Source organism: Rhinolophus hipposideros (genome assembly GCF_964194185.1).
Source record: "Rhinolophus hipposideros genome assembly, chromosome: 7".
Classification (NCBI taxonomy): Eukaryota; Metazoa; Chordata; class Mammalia; order Chiroptera; family Rhinolophidae; genus Rhinolophus; species Rhinolophus hipposideros.
The window spans coordinates 58,691,895-58,714,972 of record NC_138053.1 but is presented as its reverse complement, the minus strand read 5'-3'; the positions used below and the strand labels follow the sequence as shown (position 1 = coordinate 58,714,972).

The following is a 23,078-nucleotide window of genomic DNA, read 5'->3' as shown; positions in this document are numbered from 1 at the left end:
AAGCTTCTAAGGCAGCTAAGAGGATAACATAGCTTTTATGACTGAGCACAAAGTTAACTACATTAGCCTAAGTACTTAAATAGATTTGCTTCTTCCATATAAAAAGATTTACATTTTCTGAATTATTGGGATTTCCCTGTTGCTGTTGGGCCTTTTGGTCTTGGTGTGGCATTTTATCATTATTATTATTATTATTATTATTATTATTATTATTAAAACCCATTGTATGGGTTTTCCTGTAAACCACTTCAAATGTATGTATACATATAGATACTTTTATACATACTGATGAAAAAAGCTGCAATTCACAAAATAATATGAAAAGATTCAGATAAATACAACTAACCATTATGCAGCACTTTATAGTTACACGGTACTCTCCTACAAAATTGTCTCCTTTAATTATCAAAACAACCCTATGAGAGATGTCTATATTTCTGTGATGTGTCAGGGAATAACAACAATGAACTCTCTTCTTGATTTCATCTGACTATACTGGAGTTCTTCAGAAGCAAAGCACACAAAAAATATTTGAAAGCCACCTTCCAGGAATGTATTAGTTGGCTAGAAGCCTTAATTAACACCAATAAGTGTAACATACAGCTCAGAGTAACCCTATGCTTGACCATCTTTCACGGCCATTTGTTTTCATACAACAATGACTTATTTATGAAAATCAACAATGCTTCAATATTCACGATTAGAAAATTTGATAATGTAGTCACAAATGTGCTAGCTAATAAACATGTCAAGTGCCTTATGCACTTAACAAATTTCAAATAATCAAAAACACTAAATATATGAAACTTAAAATACTGCAAATTAGTCATCTTTTGATTAAGCGTGAAGAAGAATTGGAATCCTAGAGTATACACAGCAAATATTACAAGTAATCACCCTTCAGTAGTTTTGCAAGTTTTACGCACGACACATCTCCTTCTCTTAAAGCAAGCCATACACCTATGTGGGCCACAAGCTGTTCTATATTTTCAGGCTTCTTCCCTGTCACATTCATTCCTGTTTCACAAATGCCATGTGAGTTATGACAACCCAGTCTGGCAGTGTAAACCAGAATTTTATCGATTGAGAGTCACCTTTGCCAGAGTTTCAGAAAGTTTTACTAACTGAAAAATTTTTCTATAAAATATTCACCTTCATCTTTTAATTGGTCAGCTTTTCCCACATCTTCAGGCACTGAGTTTGAGAGAGGCATAATGTCATTCTGAAATTAAAAATTAATAATTTCCATTTAGCTACATTAGGAATCATCCCAGAGAACTATAAGTAAAGCAATAATGAATTACCCATATTATAGTAAATCATCTGTAATTCCATGTCATGAAATCTAACACCTAAATAATAGTGTTAGCAAGAAATAGGGGGCAACTCCTCTCACATACTTTTATTAGACAAATGAATATGTGGAATTTTTCTAGAAGATAATGGACAACTGTGAATCAAAAAAAAATTTACTTGATTTTTCTTTACCCAGAAATCCTTTTTCATGAACAAAAAAGGAATCAGTATACAAAGAATAGGAATAGAAATATGTTCAAGGGATTGGCTATATTAGTGAAAATTCTGAAATATAATGTTCCCTATACTAAGAGATAGTCTCCTAAGTCAAATTCAAAGTTTACAAAAAAAGCATTTATTATATGATCTTATTATTTAAATATGTGCACACACACATACACACACACAAAGGCTAAAACCAAAGACTGGAAAGGTGTAAATGAAAGGTTAACAGTAGTAATATTTGGAGGTAAAATTTTCAGTCTCTTTATATCTTTCCATATTGTCCAAAATTTTTAAAACAATGTGCATATATTAATTTTATCAGAAGACAATAAACAGAATACCATTCCTGTTTTTAATACCTACTATCATCCTCAAACCTCTTTTGCATTAATAATGCTCAAACCAAGGGCCGGCCCAGTGGCTCAGGCGGTTAGAGCTCCATGCTCTTAACTCCGAAGGCTGCCTGTTCGATTCCCACATGGGCCAGTGGGCTCTCAACCACAAGGTTGCCAGTTCAATTCCTCGACTCATCCAAGGGATGGTGGGCTGCGCCCCCTGCAACTAGCAATGGCAACTGGACCTGGAGCTGAGCTGCGCCCTCCACAACTAAGACTGAAAGGACAACTTGAAGCTGAACAGCACCCTCAACAACTGAGACTGAAAGGACAACACTTCACTTGGAAAAAAGTCCTGGAAGTACACACTGGTCCCCAATAAAGTCCTGTTACTCTTCCCCAATTAAAAAAAAAAAAAAAAAAAACCCTTAAAAAAATAATAAAAAATAATAATGCTCAAACCAAAGGTGCTTGTAAGCTAAATGAAAAATTCAGAAATATCTTGAGTAACACTGGGAACACAACATATATTTTCCATTTTTGAAAGCTTTTTTAAAAATTGCATTGCTTTTAAACTTGACTCTGAACTTCATTAATAAGTCTACAATTTTTAAGAAAGCATAATTGGTAGCCAGTATACCTGTGTACTATATTTACAATATATCCTCCATTACTTTTGTCTTGACTAAAGTTTCAATAAACTTGATAGCTGTAACATTGGAAATATACTTTGCTAATTACACACAAATATTCACAAATACAAAATCACTGAGAAAGTATCTGAGTCATTCTTTTCCTGTTTTAAAAAAAATCTTTCTCTACTAAACAGTTTCTCTAAACATAAAGTATTGGAACCAAAAAGTAAAGAATCAACTTCAGAACCTTCATAAGTAAGGTCACTACTTAAAACCGCTTATGGTCGCTCAGGATGTAAGTGTACTTCAAAGACACATTACAGCCCCATAGTAACTTGCCTTTAAGGCTCCTTCTATTTCAAATCTTCTCTAGCCTAGGCAGCTTATGCATGAAGAAGAGTAACTTTCTGGAGTCAGAAAAAATGGCATATTGAAAAATGGATTATAATCCATGCTGTCTTCTAAATCCTTCTGAATTATTTTAATAAAATTGCCAGTTTTACAACTTTGAAAATGAATTCTCATATTAACTGAATGCACTTGAGCAGCTCATGTAGGGACAAGTGTTATTTACTTTATATAAAAAGAATGAATCCATTTAGTATATAAACTTAGGGGAAAAAACAGAAAAGCAGTATCTTAAAAATAAAATCACCAATATAACAACCAAGTATACTTGGTGAGACAATTTCTTTAATTATAACAATCTTGATGCTGCTTCAGACAAGTTTTAGGCTTTCTCTGCCATACTCTGCTAACAAACACATCCGTAATGAAGCCACAGCTATTAAATAGGACTATGAAAGGATTCCTACCACAAATAATACTATGCAAATATACCATGGAGCCAGTTTCAAAATACTGTGTTTTAATAATAGTAAGCAACAAACTTTTACAATTAAATACAATCAGAGAGAAATAGAAAAAAAAATTTTAAAGGAGCTCTATTTAAACGGTGTAAAAGTTAATTTCAGCTTTGTGGGAGATTAAAAGAAAAAACAAAAACCATTCTGATCTCCTCAGTACCAGGTACAACAGTGACAGGAGCTAAAGACTGAGTAAATCCAAGTGCCATCTAAAGCACAGGCCTCTCAGAAGTCTAGGCAGAATGAAAGTCGGCTTCAGCCATAGCCACATGCAGCCACTGAAACAGGATTCTCTAAGGACACCACAAGCCCAGACAAGGAAAGAACCCCAGCAACCAAAGAAACAAAAGGGGAATTCCTGAAGAGGAACACAGAGACATGCGCTATCCCTTACATCTTGTCATATCATTAGAATTCATCTGTTTGACAAATTAATGTATAGCTGTATTCTTTCTCCAGTATAAAAAGAGGGAGCAGTTTACTGCCAAATTACCATCTTCCCTGCAACTCTAAGGACTTCTTCAAAACAAGTTCTAGAAACAGTCAAAGTGGTATTCTCAGCAGTGTCCCTGCCAGGCTGGGACACTGTTTCAGCTTCTCTCCCGAGTTCCTCATTCTGTACTGAAGCTTAAATACAGAGCTAGAATAACAAAAGTTGTTCGTGAGGCACCACAATGTAATGAAAATACACCTGGGAGATCACCCTGGGGCTCTAAACTCACTAACCTTAAACTTTTGCAGACAATCTATGGTCCATGTTTCCTGAAAACACCGAGACCAGTGGCCCTGAAAACAGTCCTCGGGAGGAGGAATCAGAAAACTTGGGCTCCGGTCTTAGTTTTATGCATGCCGACCCTGAACCTCTTCCTGTTTTAAAAAGCCCCATCAATGGCCAAATTTGATGAAATCTGCTTCAAAATGATGATTCAATTCCTGGTGAATCTATTTCTACACGGTTGCTTCCTAAACATTAAAACTTTCATTTTTAGCTTGTATTCCATATTGTAGGGGAATGTCAATTGAGATGTCAGAAATCTAAAAATACTCAGATAGTATAAAGGACTTAAAAAGTCAACTAAGAAATATCCTTAAATACATATAAAAGAAGGTGAAAGGATGTTAATAGCTACTAATATATGAAAACCTAAAGCACATTAAAAAACTTATATTTTCAGTCCTTAATCATATTCATGTGGACTATCTTATCTTATATCCAGAAAGAAATTAGTTACTTATAGGCATGGCCCCTAAAATATTAACAATCCAACATAGTATTGTCATCATATTTAAATAAGACACTAATGAGAAAACAATGACAGCTTACCTTACAGAAGGAATTTGCGAACATTTCGGTCAGAGGCTGTGAAACTCCTAGATGGGTATCTTCTGGGCTGATTTTAAAAACTGTCTCCAAGCACTGAATTGCAACTTGAAATAAATTTTAATAGTGAAAAAAATATTAGCCACCTAAGAAAAGAAACAACCTTTTTTTTTTTCCTGGTGGAAATCTGCACTCTGTTGCAATCTGTGATAATTCAGCAATTATGATGACAGAACATAAGGAAAATGAAATAGTTCAGATGCATAGAGATTTCTGTTTATGGACCAGCTATTGAGGGAAGACAACTTGATTTCTTATTCGTCACTTAAAGAGAAATGCTACCTAGAACATAATTTCTCAATGTATGTATTATATCATATTCTTGTTGAAGCAAGTCAATAAAAACAACTACTCCCCACTTCCAATATTTGATTAACTACCAATTTCCCAATACCTTGACTAAAACTAAAAAATATATACCTTTCATTTTTAATGTGAGAAATAGAATTCTCAACCTGATTAAAAATCGTTAAGAGAAACAGTCTCTGACACATAGGAAGCACTAAATATTAATCCTGGTGTGCTTATTTATGTAAAGATAGGTTGGCTTTTAAAAATTCATTCATGCATGCAAATTTACCGGGCACCTACTACGTGCAAGGTGCTATTCTAAGATAGCAAAAATCCAGAGTTAACCTAACAGACAAATATCACTATCGATTTAACAATTAAATCTAAGCTTACATTTAATAGGAGGCAGACAAACACAATAAATAAAACACATAGCACGTTAAGTGGTGAGAGGTGCCTCATCTACCTTTGGTGTATGGCTGGGATGCCAACCAGGTGGAAAGCCGTGGGAGACTATGTTAGTCGGAGGACGTGGACATGTCAGAGCTAAACAAACACTGACTTAACACCGAACTGACTAACCACCATCAGCTAAACACTTCTGCTGCACAGTCCATGTGGTGACTGTGAGGGATTTTTATGCGCTACCTTGTTGAGCAATCCAATCCAGCTTCTATACCTCTGCAGCCGCTAACCTTAGAACCCAGACCTAGTACACACTAGACACAATTAAGTCTTTCTAAAGGAGGTCACCGTTTTGTGTTAAACATAATTGTTTGGGTTTTGTTAAAAACCACTTTACCGAAGTATGACTGGCATATAAAAAGCTGTACCTATATAATGTATACCACTCGATGAATTTGGGGATAAGTATACACCCGTGAATACGTTAGACATATCCATCACCTCCCAGTTTCCTCTCACCCCCTTTTATTGTGTGTGTAGGGCAGTGGATAGGAACACTGAAAACCTAACCTGTTAGCAAATTCTAACTATATAATACAGAATTGTTAGCTATAAGGCACTGTGCTGAAAGTAGGTCTCCAGAACTTACTCATCTTGTATAACTGAAAGTGTTTGGACCCTTTGACCATCACCTCCTCATATCCTCTTCTCCCCAGGCCCTGGCAACCACCATTCTACTCTCTGCTTCTATGAGTTTGACTATTTTAGATTCTACATATAAATAAACACAATTTTTTGATAAGTAAACCTAATTGCCACAATGTTCAGTGCTCAACAGTAACACACTTTTTTTTAGAGACATATGGTTTAGTGAGTAAAGCCCTGGAACTCCAGACTATCTCATTATCATTATTAATCCAGCCAAAATAAAACAAAAAAAGTGTGTCAAATACCTGAGTGCAGTAATTTCTTATTTTTACCTCAAGATTCTCATTTATGAAACAAGGATTATTACATTTGATTCCCCTTTCGTGAGGCTATACTTAGGAATAAGTCATAAAAATCTAAAGAAATACTGTATATAATCATTTTTCTACTTTAACACCAAATAATAAGTCTGTTTGGTACTGATGAGGAGAAGGACAAGTGAAGAATCTATTCAATAGTACCATTTCCCTTCTGTATAGTACTTTATTCAAAACCTTTCATATGCTATGTAACTGCCATCACTGACCCAGATTCTCTTCACAAATCTCTTAGATGGAGAGAGGGCAGATAGCTCCACCTAATAAACTTAGAAACTAAGATACAGACCAACTAAGTGATATGCCCAGAATCACTTGATTTAATTCAGCAATTCAACAAATATTTATTGGGCACCTACTATGTGTCAGACACTTTTCTAGATGCTTGGGATAGATATATCAGTGCATAAAACCAAAAAGAACGCTGATGTCTTGGGGCTAACATTCTACAATGAACAAGTGAAACAGGGCAAGGAGGGTAGGAGTGTGGGGAACAGAGCAGGAAAGCAGGCTGCAGATTTATGGAGTGCTCAGGATAGGCCTCATTCAGAAAAGAGATTTGACAGAGACTTGAAGGAGATGGGCGTAGTACCATTATCTGGGGGAAGAACATTTTGGTCAGAGAAAACAACTAGAGTAAAAAGCCCGTAGGAAAGAGGATTTGGTGCATGCTGAGTCAGGAAGCAAATTTGGCTCAAGCCAAATGAGAAAAGGGAAGAGTCTGGGAACAATACATCACAGAAGTCCAAACTATATAGATCCTTCAGACAATGGATGAGCAACATGAGGAGTCACTACGAGATTTTACGCAGAGAAATGATAGAATCTGACATACCCTGTTTTAAAAGATCACTGGCGGCGGTGTTGAGAATGGTCAACAAAGTGGCAGAGATACAAGCAGAGAGACCAGTTAGAGGCCATCACAGTAAAACCGATGAGGAATACTTCGTTCTATCCAGGGATGACATCAAATGGAGGAAAGTGGTCAGACTCTAGACGTATTTTAGAGGTACAGCTAATAGGATTTATTGAATGATTACATGCAGAATCTGAGGGAAAGAACTGAGTCCAGAATGATGCCAAAGTTTTTGGCCAGAGCAACTGAAAAGATAGAGTGGCCATCAAATGAGATAGGAAAGTTGTGGATAGAACAGATTTTGGGTGGGAGGATGAGGATTTGGGTTTTGGAAATGTTGGATTTGAGGTGCCTATTAGACACACAAAGGGAGATATTCAATAGGCATGCTGATGCCTACTGATGGACATATTCAGAAGTCTGGAGTTCAGAAGAAATCTCTGGGCCGAGGGTATACGTTTGGGAGATATCGGCGTTGTCGTGCAGGGGACCCTGCTCGCTGCGCCATTTGTCGTGCAGGGTCTCAGCTCCCACTCCCCGCCCAAGAACGCAGGACACGGTAAGGCCAAAAAGGAACACCCACGGAGCCATAGGTAGGGAAGTCAAACCAATATATTCTCGCTGGCGGCTAGGCTGGAGACACAGGAAGCAGGATCTACATAATCTGCCTAACAGCAGTCCGCGCTCGCCAGCCACCATCTTCTTGCTAGCCCCCATTCCTTTTCTGCTAGCGTAGCCACAGCCGTTATATTAGTGGCCAATGGCCTACGGGTTACAGCTGACGGCCAACTAGCCACAGCTGCTGGCATCTGATCACAGTTGATGGCCATTTACTACCCGAGCCAACACCTTTCTATGTGAGGCCGAGAGCCTGGAAACTGCTTTTTGGGGGTTTTGTCCCCACAGGCGTATAAAGAATAGTTAAGGCCAAGAAGCTGAATGATATCACCAGAAAAGTGAGTGGAGATATTGAAGAGAAGACGATCAACCTCTAGACCCTGGGCACTCCAGGTCAGGGTAAAGAGGAACTAGCAAAGGAGACAGAGAAGGAGCAAACAATGAGATAAGAAGAAAATGAAGAGATTTTAAGGTAGCCGGGCAGCCATGTGAATAGTGTATGAGGAGCAAGGGGATGAGGGAGTGATCCACAACTTTCTAAATGGCAGCTAATCAGATGAAGACTGAGAAATGACTGTAAACTAAATAACACAGAAGCCACAAATGACCTTAATAAGAACCGTATGGGTGGAGAGATGGAGACAAAAGCCCATCTGGAGTGAGTTTAAGAAAGAATGGGAAAGAAATTGGAGAAAGCAAATAAAGACAAGTCTTTCAAAAAGTTTACCTGCAAAGGGAGACCCCCCCAAAAAAAATAGGCAGTAGTTTGGGGGCACAGAGGTACTAATAGTATGGCAAGAGTAATTATTTATTGATTTTGCTTTTTTAAGAAGGGAGAAATAAAGGAAAGTTTATATTCTGATGGAAATGATCCAGTAGAGAGTGAAAATCGGCTGATGTAAGACAAGGAGGGTAGAATAACTAGAGTGACATCCTGGAGTAGGTGACACACGATGGGATCCAGTGTGCCAGTAGAGGGGTTCCATTTAGGAAGGACAATGAATAGTTCATCTATGCAGTCTTAGTCTGTCTGAGTTGCTATAACAGAATGCCATAGACTGAGTAGCTTCTAAACAACAGAAATTTATTCTTCATTGTTCTGGAGGCTGGGAAGTCCAAGATCAAGGTGCAAGCCGACTTGATGTCTGGTAAAGACCACTTTCTGGTTCATTGATAGCACCTTCTCACCCTGTTCTCACATGGTAGGAGCAAGGGAGCCCCTGATGTTTATTTTATAAGGGCACTAATCCCAACCACGAGGAGCCCACTTCCTATTACCATCACACTGGGCATTAGGTTTCAACATAGGAGTTTTGGGAGAAAAAAAATCATATTTAGTCCCTAGCATATGGTAACAGACAGGCAGGCAGGCAGCGTATGTGGGTGTAGATGCTGATGGGTGGCTAGATGGAGCAGAGAGAGTCTGTGGAAGTTATTTTCTTATTACTTCAATTTCCTTGGTGCAACAGGCAGCAGGGTCATCACCTAAAAGTGAGTACAGGGAAGGAAGGAGGTTTGGAGGTTTGAGAAGACATGAGAACGTGTTCAAGTGGTCCTCTAGGAGAGCAAAAGTGTGAACTTGGAACAGATGGTGTGACTGCTGGACAGCATTAAAGGTCCACGTGAGGCTTGTGGTCATGAAGTTAAAGTGGGACCAGTCATCAAGGCTGTGTGTTTTGCTCCATCCATATACATTCACATGGGTGGGGCAAAGAGTAGATGAAGAGCTGGATTTAAACAGGTTTGGGTTTTGCAAGGAAGGGAGGAATGTACAAGGTTGTGATTATAATGATCAACCATGGAATTTAAACTAGGTAAGAACAGAGGTGTGAAAAAGTAAGGGGTTGAGAGATTGGAGGCATTGGTAAGGAGGAAGAATTGTTTGGGGAAGGATTCTAGAGGGCATGAGCTGGAAAGACAGGCAGTAGTAGTCAGGAAGTGAAATATTTAAGATAGAGTTTATGGAGGGAATGTAGTGTGTATAATGACAAGGTCTAGGGAAGAGTTTTTCACTCTCAGGACGGCTGACATTTTGGACGAGGTAATTCGTTGCTGTTGAGAGCCACCCTGTGCATTGCAGTGTGTTTAGCAGTATGCATGGCCCCTACCCACTAGATGCCAGCCCCCCGGTCATGACAATCGAAAATATCTCCAGACATCACAAAATCACCCTGAGTCAAGAACTACTGGTCTAGGGTCTGACCGAGGGAGTGAGCAGTTGAGATCACTGGAGGAACGAAGTTCTAGAAACTGAGAGCCAAGGGAAGTGGAAGAATCATCTCTGAATATACAGCAATTGCCAAGAATTAAGACAGGAGTAGTGCTAGAGAGAGTGACAGTGAGCAGGAGCCACAATAGTCAAAACATGAGTGGTTGTCAGAAGATGACAGCAATTAAGAGGAGTGGATGACATAATCTAATGAGAAGACTCAAAGCTGGTAATACCCCAGCTCATCATAGTGGTAAAGCCGGTACTAAACTTAGGCTCATTTTCTAAGCCTTCTTAAAATGTCTAGTGGGGCGGGGGGCAGACATCTCTAAATGATTTCATATTCAATAAAATTAGACTCAGAAGAGTCAAAAATAGGGGTTGATCAAAACCAATTGGCATCATTTCTGGATGCCATATATGACAAACAGCTGAAGGCACATATTTTTGGCTGACTACCATGCTAAAAATAGGACATAACATGTTGGTTTTTAAAAAATTCTGAATTTTCCTTCTGGCCCTTAAAAGTGTTGTAGTGCTTTTGATTAGAAAAGAAACATATTTTTATGGAATGACTGCATTTATCAGTTTGCTACAGAGCAGCCACAACCAGCATCCTCCTTAGATAACCAGTCACCTTTACCTTCAGTTATAGTCTAACCAAGTCTAATCAAGAACAAAAGACCTTAATATTAAATGGACTGATGGCCATGTTGTCCGACTGTATGTCACCTGCTTCTCTCAATGCCACCTGGAAAGACATCATCTCACCCGACTACAAGCAGTTTTAGAGCAAATAACCAATTTTCATCCCTACCTCCGAAAAGCATATTCACAAGGGAAGTGCTTATTGACATTAATAGATGTGTCCCCTTTACAGGAGAAACAGCTTCAAGATGGGAAATTCAAATTGTACTGTCAGTAAGTTTTCCCAAATGCACTCTCATTGCAATAATTAAGTCTTTAGGCTCATTGAACCTCCACAAGCCCACCTGCAGAATTCTATTTTGTTATGGTTATGTTGAATGTAAATTTTATAATGTATAAACATGAAGCATGTGATGGAAAAGGAAATCCGTGATGAAAAGGAACACGTCAACGAAACATGTGATGGTATCTGTCATCCAAGTTCTGCTGCATTTTACAGATTACTGAATCTAGTATTTAAAGCCCACATAAAACGGGGGTGCAATCCTCTCATTTCATTTCAAGTCCCCAGGTAGGGAGCTGTCAAAGCTTAATAGTGACATAATTATTAGACTTTTACATAGTGCTTTTATGATGACTAAGGTATTTTCATATATCAAGTCTCAATTGGATGCTTTTCTGTTAGGAAGACGAGACAACAGGATCTTCAGAGTAAAAATCAGGATTTAAATCTCAGCTCTGCCACATATTAACCGTGTTATGTTACTTAATCTGGTTTCATTTACTTATCTGTTACATGGGGATAATACTAACTTAACATTCACTGTAAAGAAAAAATCTCCACAATACGAATAGCATAGTTCTGACACATGATAGCAGTTCAAAAAATGAACAGCAGTCCGCTTATCTTGTTAATTAAAACAAACAAAACAAGCCTCAGAGAATGAAAACATGATGACCTTATAGTTTGGTCTCTCTTGAAAGATCAACAAAATATTCTGATATTGATGGATCAAAGTCAGGCTTATAGCTATTTTAAGTCTTTATAATTATAACACAAATGAACATAAAGAACAGGTACCTACCTTCCAAACTTTCTTGTTCATCTGAAGTATAAGTGTCCACCTGACTTTGTTCCCGTAAGAAACGGATAACTGCATAAACTAGGTGCTTGATAGATGACATTTTAAAAGCTTAACCACTTTTCCTTGATAAGAAAAAGAAAAGCACTGAACTAAGTTATTTTACAGAATCGGTCAGAAAGGTTATACATAACAAGGGTTATAAATTATATTAAAAGTAATGGTGAGGGGAGGTTGAAGAGGGTAAAGAGGATCAAATATATGGTGACCGAAGGAGACTGAGCTTTGGGTGATGAGCACACAATACAATCTACATATGATGTATTATATTATTGTACACTTGAAACTTACATAATCTCATTAACCAATGTCACCCCAACAAATTTAATTAAAAAAAATTTTTAAGTATAAAGCAAAAACTGAAATCTGTATTACCTTCACTCCTTTCTATTTTTAAAGAGTCAGGAGAGCACAGTGTTGTTATGGTAATGTATTACATGTTTATTTATACCCAGTAGTAATAGATTATGTTAAAACTTGCAAAAGTAAAATCTTTCTCAAAACATGTACAACATAAGCTTAGACGCTAACTGAATATCTCACGATATCTTAACAGTATATATACATGGTACAGATAGAGATAAGGATAAGGGTATAGATAAAGATACAAGAAGTCCCCAAAAGGCCTCAGTGCTCAATTGAGGGAGAATTCATACTGCTGACTCAGAAGCTGATCGACGCTGAGCATCTTCCCCTATTTCATGAGATTTTTAAAAATGTATGCATAATTTACACTCCACCTGCTTTGGTAGGCTGAGACAGTTATTTGATGAGGAAATATGTTAACGAAAGGTTGTTCGACTGAGTGTCATTCTTAATAAAAATGGCATTTCTGTTCAATCACCAGACATGTCAGGAAATCATTGCCGAAGTCGATGGATACTATAAACCGACCAGTGCTCTCTGCAGTAGCTGTGCTCTCGTGGACAAGCTGGAAGCTCCTGGTCAGGTTCATTCACTCGGAATACTATCGCATCCAAATAGTGGCGCAGGGCCAGCCGGCATTAATGGCTTATCGCATCATCCATCTGCTCCCCCGTTCCCTAATTCTGAGCCTGGGTGTGGTACCCGCGGCTAGGATGTTTACTGTTTGTGTGCTTATTTTAAAGGCAAGCCCCGCTTCTAGGCCATGGGGTAGCAAGTATTAAATAAGGCCCCAGGGCAGAAGGTGAAAAAAAGAGTGGGGGGACAGGGGAGGGTGCAGAAGGGAAATGGAGCTGTCCAGCCTCCTCCAGGCTTCTCTCCCTGACTCTCCCCAGAACACATCGACCTCCTCCTGCCTCCCCCCGGTACCCGGGCCTCGCCTCCGCCCTGACGGGTACTGCTGAGGGTGCGCGGTGCAGGCCCGGTCTGGGGCCTCCCGGGATGCACCCTTCCCAGAAGGAAGCCCCTTACCAGGCAGGAGGACGCAGGACGACGGCAGCGGGCCCGCGGGCGTCCGTCAGCTGGCACGCCCGCCCCCTGGTCCTCAGGGCTGGAGCCTGGCCCGGATCGCCGCACTGGCACGGCTCGCCCAAACTTCCCGGCTCCCCGGCCCCCGCCGCCCCTCAGCCCACCTGGCTGTGCGATTCGCTTGCAGCGACTAGGTCTCATCGGAACCGCCCCCGGGGCGGTGCGGGGGGCGGGGCTGGGGTGGGGGCGGGGCGGGGCTGGGGTGGGGGCGGGGCGGTGCTGGGGGCGGTGCTGGGGGCGGGGCGAGGGGCGGTGCGGGGCGGTGCTGGGGGCGGGGCGGGGCGGGGCGGGGGCGGTGCTGGGGGCGGTGCTGGGGGCGGTGCTGGGGCGGGGCGAGGGGGGGCGGCGCGGGGGGCGGTGTTGGGGGCGGGGCGGGGCGGGGCGGGCCGCGGGGGCGGGGCGAGGGGCGGGCCGCGGGGGCTGTAGTGGGCGCCGGCGTGGAGCTGCCGCACGTGGGAGGGCTCGCGGAGGACCAGTGCTGCCTCGGCCGCTACCGCCGCCGCGGCTGTGGGCTTCTCGGCTGGACCTCCTCTCGGTCCACTGGCGCCCCGCCTTCCTCTGCCCCGAAGCGGAGGACACACGCCCGCCGTCGCCGCCTCTCGGCGCTCCCATGATCACCCGGTGCCTCTCGGCCGTGCGAGGCCTCCACAGGTACCTCCAGTGCGCGTGGTAACCTTGACAGTGGGCAGGGCGGGGTCTTTGGCCCTGGTGGTGGCTGGCGCCCGGGCCCAGCGTTTCCCAACCTCATCCCGGCGACCCTCCTGGGACCCTCCCTCCTCGTGACCCGCACCCCGCACCCTGAGGGCCACCCTGGCGCGAGAACCGGAGGGCCACCTTTCTCTTGTCGTCTCCCTCGGGAGTGTATCCATTCCCCTTTGTTTGGAACTGCCTCGGCTGCAGTTAACGAGACTGGTCACAGGCCTGGCCCGGAAAGAATGCAGAAAGATGGTCCGGAAAAGAAAATCATTTGTCTTTCTCCCCTATCCAGAACTGCAGATCCGTCATTAAAAGTGCCGCAGCTGTACACTCAAGAATAACGGTTCTCGTTCGCCCCTCACACACTTAGCACACGAATCGTTTAGCTTGCACGCAAGATGAAACCTCTGTGCTTTTGATGATTTCCAATCCGGCTTTCCAATACCCTTTTTATTTACCTCCTCCCCAAAAGACATTCGACCTTTTGTCTGGGCAAATTGACTTGGCCCAAAATGGAGGAAATTATTGCTTGGACACGGTTTGGGGCAGCCTCGGATGCTGTTTTGGATTGCCTCCCAGCTCCCTAACCCCACCCTCCTCAACAGACCAGTAGCAAAATGGTGAGAGAGTTCTGTGCATGGATGCGCTAAATGAAGTGGTTTTTCAGAAACAATGCAGCTACCACCTGCATTCCCACATCTAGCCTTGAATTGTAAGTCTGAATCCAACAGAAAAAAGGAAATGTGTGTTTCTTGCTCGTTACTTGTAACACGACGTTGGAACATATCAGGATTTCAGCTTTTAGACAGTTTTCTATTGTGCATTGCCACTCATCTGTGTGGAGCTTTGTGCCGCGCCTTTATAGTTAAGGGGCATCCAGGGGACAATAGTATGATTTTGACCATATGTCAGGGTTTCCTTTTAGTCTGCATGCTGCAGATGGTATAGCTGTCATATGAAGCTATACCAACAAATGAAGGTCTTCACATAACGAAGAGAGAGTACATTTCATATAAGACAGTGGTTCTCAAACTTTTTAGTCTCAGGACCCCTTTGCCTCTTGGAATTACTCAGGACCAAGAACTTCTGTTTATATCTTTCCATATTTACTCTATTAAAAATGAAAGCTGGGAGATTTTTTAAAGTATTGCTTATTTAAAAACAGTAATAAACTCATTACATAGATAAATAACATTTTTATGAAAAATAACCATTTTCCAAAATTATTCAAAAAAATGAGAAAAGTGGCATTGGCTTTTTTTTCAGCTTTTTAAAAATATGGTTAAACATACATAACACAAAATTTACCAGTTTAATTATTTTTAAGTGCACAATTCGGTGGTATTAAGTACACTCACTTTGTTGTGCAAGCATTACCACTATCTCCAGAACTTTTTCATCATCCCATATATAAACTTTATATCCATTAAACAGTAACTTTTTATCCCCTTTGCAGTCCCTGCTAACCACTATTCTTCTTATCCCTATGAGTTTGAATATTTTAGGTACTTTATACAATATTTGCTCTTTTGTGACTGGCTTATTTCACTTAGCATAATGTTTTTAACACAGAATAATCTATTGTATGGATATACCACATCTGTCCATGGACATTTTGATTATTTCCACCTTTTGACTATTTTGAATAATGCTGCTGTGATCATTGGTGTGCACATATCTGTTTGAGTCTGTTTTTAATTCTTTGAGATATATACATAGAAGTGGAGTTAATGGATCATATGATAAGTATATGTTTAATTTTTTGAGGAACCACATTACTATTCCACAGCAGCGATACCATTTTACATTCCCACCAACAATGCACAGGGATTCCAGTCTTTACCAACACTTGTTTTCTGGGGTTTGTTTGTTTGTTTGTTTGGTTTTTATAAGAACCGTCCTGGAAGTGGCGTTGTTTTGCACTTTGACAAAACAAATGTGTGACTTAATAGAAGAGAGCTGGATTTTTACATCTGCTTCTATATTTATTGACTGTTTTGTCATAAGAAAATCCCACTTTTCATTCATATGTAATTGGAAAAAGAGGAATATTTTAGGAGCTTTTCATAGATAATTATGGATGTTCTTTGATAGCCCATCAGAGTTTGACAAGAGGTAATTTATAAAGGTTAGTTGCAAAGTGGAATACGAAACTGTATATGTACTTTTCTGTTCTGTTACATTAAAATCCATGAGTCTGTCTTACACTGTGAATGGATCTTTTACTCATGCATGATTTTGTAATATCAAACATTGTTATTTGAAAAATAGTGATTCACTGTGTTAAACAGTTCTTCCTAATTTTGACACATTTCATTATACAATATCAAACACAATTGTATTCCTTTAATGTCATCCATCATCATAAATGTCTTCAAGTATTAGAAAGCTGGCAAGTTAAAAGTGGCAGAAAATTTTTCAAAATTCTAATTTTCATTTGAAAGCTGAAATTTTAACATTGGTAACAAATACTATCAGTTGTTTTTCTTGAAGTGACAGGTTCACTTTGTTTCATTTCAGATAAAATTTTTGCCAAATACTTAAGCCTGAATAACCGGTTTGTCTGTCAGTCATTTTTTTTCAAGTACAAATAGGGTTCCATGAAAAAAGCAGCTATTTTGGCTGATAATTCAATCAGTTACACAAGGGCTTTTGATTTGGACAGCCAAATCCTCTGGAAACCCATTGTACTCAGAAAGCAGAAGTGCTTTATACATGCTTTGCCACACATATATATTCAATCATTAAGATTTAATAAAATTAATAATTTTTACTGTTTCATCAAGCACATTCTAAAGTGAAATTGACGTTATTTCTAGCATGAGGGAGTGTCAGTAAAGAATATAAAGACTATTAGAGCAGTTTGGTGTCACTGCCTTGATTTGTTCTAAGGTGCCACTAGTTTTATCAAAGCATTGCTTTTCATCTTCAGTGCAAATGCCAACCAAGTGAAAAAGGTAAATACTGTCTTAGTATTCTTACGAAATACTTTTAACCTCAGAGACTCCTTGAAATGGTCTCAAGGACCCCCTCCACATACCCTCACTCCCAAGGATTGCAGACCTGACTGAATCACAGAATCTCTTTGTTTCCAAATCTGTGTCTTCCAAAAGGAATCAATACTAGACAACATGGAAGGCCTTGTATGTTCTCTTGATATATTTTTCCTGTTTCCTCTGACAGTTGGGAGCTCATTTTTGTGTCATAAGTGTTAATTAGGTTTTTGGTCAACTGACTTTGATTTCTCGTGGTTTATCCTATTGGCAGAGTTGCTATAACCCTTCCCAAAGACAGTGTGGCATCCAGGATCATTGATGGAAGCCTTAACCCAGTTTCTGAGGGTTAATAAGTGGACCGGGAATCTGGAGATAGGACTGAGGTTACTGTACAACTAACCTTATAACCTTAAATAAATCCCTCAATCTCTTAGATCTCTGTCGAATTCCTTACTTTGTAAAATGAAAAGGACTAGACTAAATTATATCTAAGATTTTTTTCAATTGTTGTTGCCATAGCAATTAAACTGCTACCTTAGCCAAAATGCACAGCATGTGAACCAAGCAAAATCTAAAAAATATACAGTGAGGGATGGATGGCATGGTTAAAAAACAACTGAGAAAGATGATCCAGCAGTACTTGGTTCAGATTATAGCTATAATAACCCTAGTTTCCTCTTTTAATTAAAAAAAGAAGCTTTGGTTTATAAAGTTATGACAGCAATGCATGTTCATTATAGAAAACTTAGAAAATACTGACAAGCAAATGAAAATACATATAATGTATCCATCCAGAAAGAACCAATTGTTAAGAGCTTCCAAAATCTTTTCTACATATACATTTTTTACAAATATGAGATTGTACCATGTTTATTATAATTTTTATGTAATATAAACATCCTTCCATGATACAAACAGCTACAATGTAGTCCATTTGGGGGTATATGATAATTTAATCCCTACTTTTGGACATGTCAACTATTTTCAACTTCATACTATGTGTTAAACAGCGCTTAAATAAATATTCTTGCTATTAAGTCTCTTTCCAAATCCTTAATTATTTCCTTAGTGTAAATTATTAGCAATGGAATTTGTACATCAAAGGGCATGCATATCTTTTAGGCCTTTGGTACTTACTATCATATTCTCCAAAAAGTTTCTACCAAATTGTACTCTCACCAGGAGAGTATGTAAATGCTAGTTTCCTATACCTTTACCAACACTGAGTATTTTAATATTTATAATCCTTACCAATTTGATAAGTGGAAATTTCTCTTACTATAATTTGCATTTACTTACATTTTTGAGGGTTTATTTGGTGAGTATAATTCTCAAACAAAAATTCAGGTCATCTGAGTCTCTAACCAGAAAATTTGCTTATCTTCTAATGTGAGAATTTATTCACATGGGAAGTCTTGGAAAGTCAGAAAAATTAAAATTACAGTTATTCATAAATTTAACAGTTTATGTATCTGACTGTAATTAAATAAAATTGAGATTGTACCCCCAAATCCATTAGATACAAGCCCCCAAATTTTGGGACAGTGATACTAGAAAAAAATATAAGACTAATAAAGAAAAGTATTTAAGTTATAAGTATCAAAGTCTAGACTGAGATTATTTGTAAAAATGAATTTTAAAAGTTGTACAGGAAGATTTTTTTTTTTTTATTCTTTCCCCTGGTTTTGGACAAAAATATTCTGGTACTTTCTCAAACTTAAATATTATCACCTCTTTGGTTAAGACAAAGCATAGAACTTCTGTGGAGAAATACCCAGATTAAAATATGAAGAAGCAAGGAAATTGGTATTTATTGGGTACATATGTAATGCCAATCGCTATGTTAGAAAGGCATATAGCATAGTAGGCTAGGGTATCGTAATCTGAAGCCAGCTGGCCTAAATTTGAATGCTGGCTCTGCCACAGGCCAGCACTGCTATGTCAGGCAGAGTTAGTTAACTTCTGTATGTCTATTTCCTCATAAGTAAATTGGGAATTGATTGGCTGAGTTCTTCACTTGCCAAATATTTATTGAGTGTCTATTATGTGCTAAAAAATATTCTAAGTCTAGGGCTACAGTAATGAACCAAGCAGCCCAAAATCATGGAACTTGCATTCTAGTGGGAGAGACAATTAAGGAAAATATTGAGTATATTCGATGGGGAAATGTACTAAAGAGTAAAAATGAAGCAGGAAAGGGGGATACTCAGTACTGGGAATGAAATTATAGATAAAGGAAAGGACTCATGGACAAGGTGATACTTTGCCGGGTGCGTTTGAGAAAGTCAAGCAGCCACTGCGACTAGAACGGGATACATGTCAAGTGAGTAGGAAATGAGATACGAAAGGGAAAATTTGTACTCACCTGTATTTAAAAACACCTAGTTCTTCCTTCTCCCGAGTCTCCTTTGCTACTCACCCAGAACACTTCACTGCTGACACTTCTGGTCACCAAATGTGTGGGAGTTTTCCCCACAACCAGCAATTCTCTGTGATGTCAGCTGGGTGTCCTACGGTTTAACTCAATCTGACACTGTCTACCTGGAGGTAGCATCAGATCCCACAAGTGAAGGGCTCAGTCCCACAAGACTGCTCCTACCTCAGAAGCCAATTGAAGTCCACATTGTCGCCTGTGCTTCTGACCAATCACCTCTAAATGTGAGGTTCCCACAGCCTCCTCCCTGGGTCCGATTAATTTGCTAAAGCAACTCATAGAACTCAGGGGAACACTTACGTTTACCAGTTTGTTAAAGGATATGTGTCATGCAGGCTGTCATGCGGGGTCTCAGCTCCCGCTCCCCACATAAGAACGCAGGACATGGTGAGGCCAAAAAGGAACACCCACGGAGCCATAGGTAGGGGAGTCACACCACTAAAGTCTCACTGGCGTCTGGGTTGGAGACACAGGAAGCAGGAGCCACACTATCCACAACCTGCTGTCCACTTCTCTGCAATGTACAACCCACACTTCGCCGTGCTAACTGCAATCCATGCTTGCTAGCTCAACCACCATCTTCTTGCTAGCCCCCATTTTGCTGCTAGCATAGCCCCGGCAGTTATATTAGTGCCCAATGGCTCACTGGTTACAGCTGACGGCCAACTAGCCACAGCTGATGGCCATCCAGTCACAGTTGATGGCCATTTACTACCTGAACCAGCACATTTCCACGTGAGGCCGAGCGCCTGGAAACTGCACTCCTGGCTCTGTCCCCACAATATGATAAGGATACAGATTAACAGCTAGATAAAGAGAAGCAGAAGGGGAGGTCTGCGAGAGCCTGAGCACAGGAGCTGCTGTTTTCATGGACTTGGGGTACATCATATATCTGGTATGTGGATCTATTTATTGACCTAGAAGCTCTTCAGACCCCAAACTTTGGGGATTTTTATGGAGGCTTCATCATATAGGTATGATCAATCATTACCGCCATTTTCCAGCCCTTTTCTCAAGAGGATAGGGGGCGGGGTTGAAAATTCCAAGCTTCTAATCATGGCTTGGTCTTTTCAGTGATCAGCCCTCATCCAGGGGTCACTTCATTAAAGATACTCCTGTCGCCCAGGAAATTAACAAAGGTTTTTCAGGAGTCTTGTGTCAGGAACCAAGGCCAACAACCACATATTAGAACAAAAGATACTCCTAGTGCTCTTATCACTTAGGAAATTATGAGAATTTTAGGAGTTCTGTGCTAGGAACCAGCGGCAGAGACCAATATATATTTTTATTATCTCACCTTTTTAAGATTGAGAGAGAATAAATGTAGAGCACTTTGAACATTGCCTGGGTGTATCCATTACTCTTGCCATAATAATGTTGTAACAAACTAAATCTCAGTGGCATATGATGATAAATGTTTCTTTTTGCTGACAAATCCACATGTTTGTTGGGCAGCTTTTCTGGTGTTAACTGGGTTCATTCTGTACCTACAGTCAGCCATGGGTTGTGTAGGCAGCTCTACTGATCTTGGCTGAGCTCTCTTACATGCTTGGGGTGCTAGCATGGCCAAAGCTGAGCCACTTAGCTCTCTTCCATGTTATCTCTGCTCCTCCTGGAGGCTGACTCTGGCTTGTTCTCATGGCAGTGGCTGGGTTCCACGAGAGAGGAAGTCTATAAAGGCCTCTTGAGGCTGAGGCTGAAAACGGGAACACCATCAACCCTGCCGCATGCTACTGGCCAAAGCAAGTCACAGGACCAACCCAGATTCAAGAAATGGGGGAAAAGGCACTGTCTCTTGATGGGAGGAGCAGCAATTTCCAATTATAAGAAGGCCCAGATACATAGAGGGGTGAGGAATGGAGGCCATTTTAACAATCAGCATACCACATTGCCGCATAAAAGCTCAAATAGTAGCTATTATGTTTACATTTGTGAATTGCATAGTTGCATTTTGGGGATTTTCAAATTGAGATAATTTGTAGGAGCCCTTCGTAGAGGTTGCAGTTTTTGTTGTTTTGTCTTTGAATTTTGGGATGGATTGATAACTGCCTTTTGCTTTTTTGCTCTACAGAAGTTTAAATTTTTTATGTAATCAGGTACATCAGTCTTTTCCTTTATGGCTCTGCCTTTCGTCTCATACCTGGAAAGCTCATCCCTATCCAAATTTTCGAAAATCACCTACATTTTCTTGTAGTACTTTTATGTTTCATTTTCACATTTAAACCCTTTATGATGAAGACTGACATTTTTTTTTTTGAAAAGACTTTTTAAAAATGATTAAGTGAAGCAAAAAAGCAATCAACAGAAACTTCAGGAAGCATAGGAGAAAGTCCGTCTTACAAAATACGGGTTTCTGATATGCATCTCGGCTTGGCATTCAAAAGGATAGCCTCTTATTTCCCAGCCTCACTTAGCTGGTATCTTTGATACTAAAGCACATTTGTGGTCTTAGACCAAGAGCAAAATTCTTTCTATGCCTCACAGCTTAGGCAGGGGGAATCACATCTTCCAGGTGAAGCCTGCTTGCTACCATGCATGATGTCTATACTAATATATCGTAAGTATTTCCCTGTCACACACATTATTAATAGTAGTGTTTATCTCCCGCACTAGTTGACAAGTTTTCTGAGATCAGGAGTCTGTTTTTTTGTTGTTGTTTATTTCTGTATCTTTAGCATTTAGCATGAAGTTGTTCACATACTAGATGCTTTTAACTATATTTATTGGGTGGATGGATGAAAAGATGTCATCAGTGATAATAACTGAAAATTGAGCATTCGCTGCTACGATCTAAGTACAGACCTAGGTTTGCCATTTTGATATTGACAGTGAGAGGTATAACTTTCAGTAGGAAGTACATATTTTAAACCCTTTATGAAATAGCTCCTTGCAAATTTCTTTATGCAAAAAGAAAAAAAAAGAAAAAAAAGTTGCCAGAAGAAATTACTATGTCTAAGTATTAATTTAGACCTCATTGTGTAATACAAAATATTACAGAGTTTTATGCAGTAAGAAGATAACGTAACCAACAGATATGTAGGAATTTTGAGTATTACTGGGTGGGTTTGAGGCAGAAGAAAAGCCATATATTAAAAGACATGATGTTTCCCATATTCCCTTATCAGCACTGGGGGCACTCAAATAGTCACTCAGACCTAGTTGGTGGATTTGTAGACTAATAGTCTAATTAATGAATTATCTGGGAGTAAAGTTTATTCTATGTATGTCATCCTGGAAATGGAAGAAATTGAAAGAGGTACCAATCTCTGAAGTACTGGGCCAGAAGCAACCAAGCTGAGAAACAAACTTCTCATGAATGGGCCTAGAGTCAGCCCAGGGCAGGCAGCCAGACTCTGGATTTGTGTGACTTGGGAGGTACATAGGACTGGTGAAACATGTGACATTAAGCAGACCAATCCTGAGAAAAGCAGAAATACACGTTGGTCAGACCAAGAAGGTAATGACAAGCAGCCTGCCCCACCTGGTGGAAAAAGTACCCAGGAGAACCCCAAGAAACCATGATGGTGAATTCATATTCTGGAATACATCTCATGCCTGCTCTGGTAGA

General features: G+C 40.0%; 2 protein-coding genes across 3 annotated transcripts in view; one reads left to right on the top strand and one right to left on the bottom strand.

The window, feature by feature from the left end:
* Positions 1 to 13,543, bottom strand: part of SGTB (small glutamine rich tetratricopeptide repeat co-chaperone beta) — a 33,530-nt gene extending 19,987 nt beyond the window's left edge. Inside the window, exons 1-4 of the mRNA XM_081053981.1 lie at positions 13,328 to 13,543; positions 11,876 to 11,997; positions 4,682 to 4,785; positions 1,153 to 1,222 (exon numbers count right to left, since the gene is read on the bottom strand). Coding sequence (XP_080910107.1) covers positions 1,153 to 1,222; positions 4,682 to 4,785; positions 11,876 to 11,975 — 274 coding nt within the window. The 5' untranslated portion in view covers positions 11,976 to 11,997; positions 13,328 to 13,543. The remainder of the gene's footprint in view (positions 1 to 1,152; positions 1,223 to 4,681; positions 4,786 to 11,875; positions 11,998 to 13,327) is intronic.
* A 230-nt stretch (positions 13,544 to 13,773) lies between these two features.
* The window catches only part of NLN (neurolysin), a 92,622-nt gene continuing 83,317 nt past the window's right edge, over positions 13,774 to 23,078 (top strand). For both annotated transcript variants that reach the window (XM_081053156.1, XM_081053155.1), the window contains exon 1: positions 13,774 to 14,035. In XM_081053156.1, the coding sequence (XP_080909282.1) occupies positions 13,995 to 14,035 (41 nt within the window). In that variant the 5' untranslated portion in view covers positions 13,774 to 13,994. The remainder of the gene's footprint in view (positions 14,036 to 23,078) is intronic.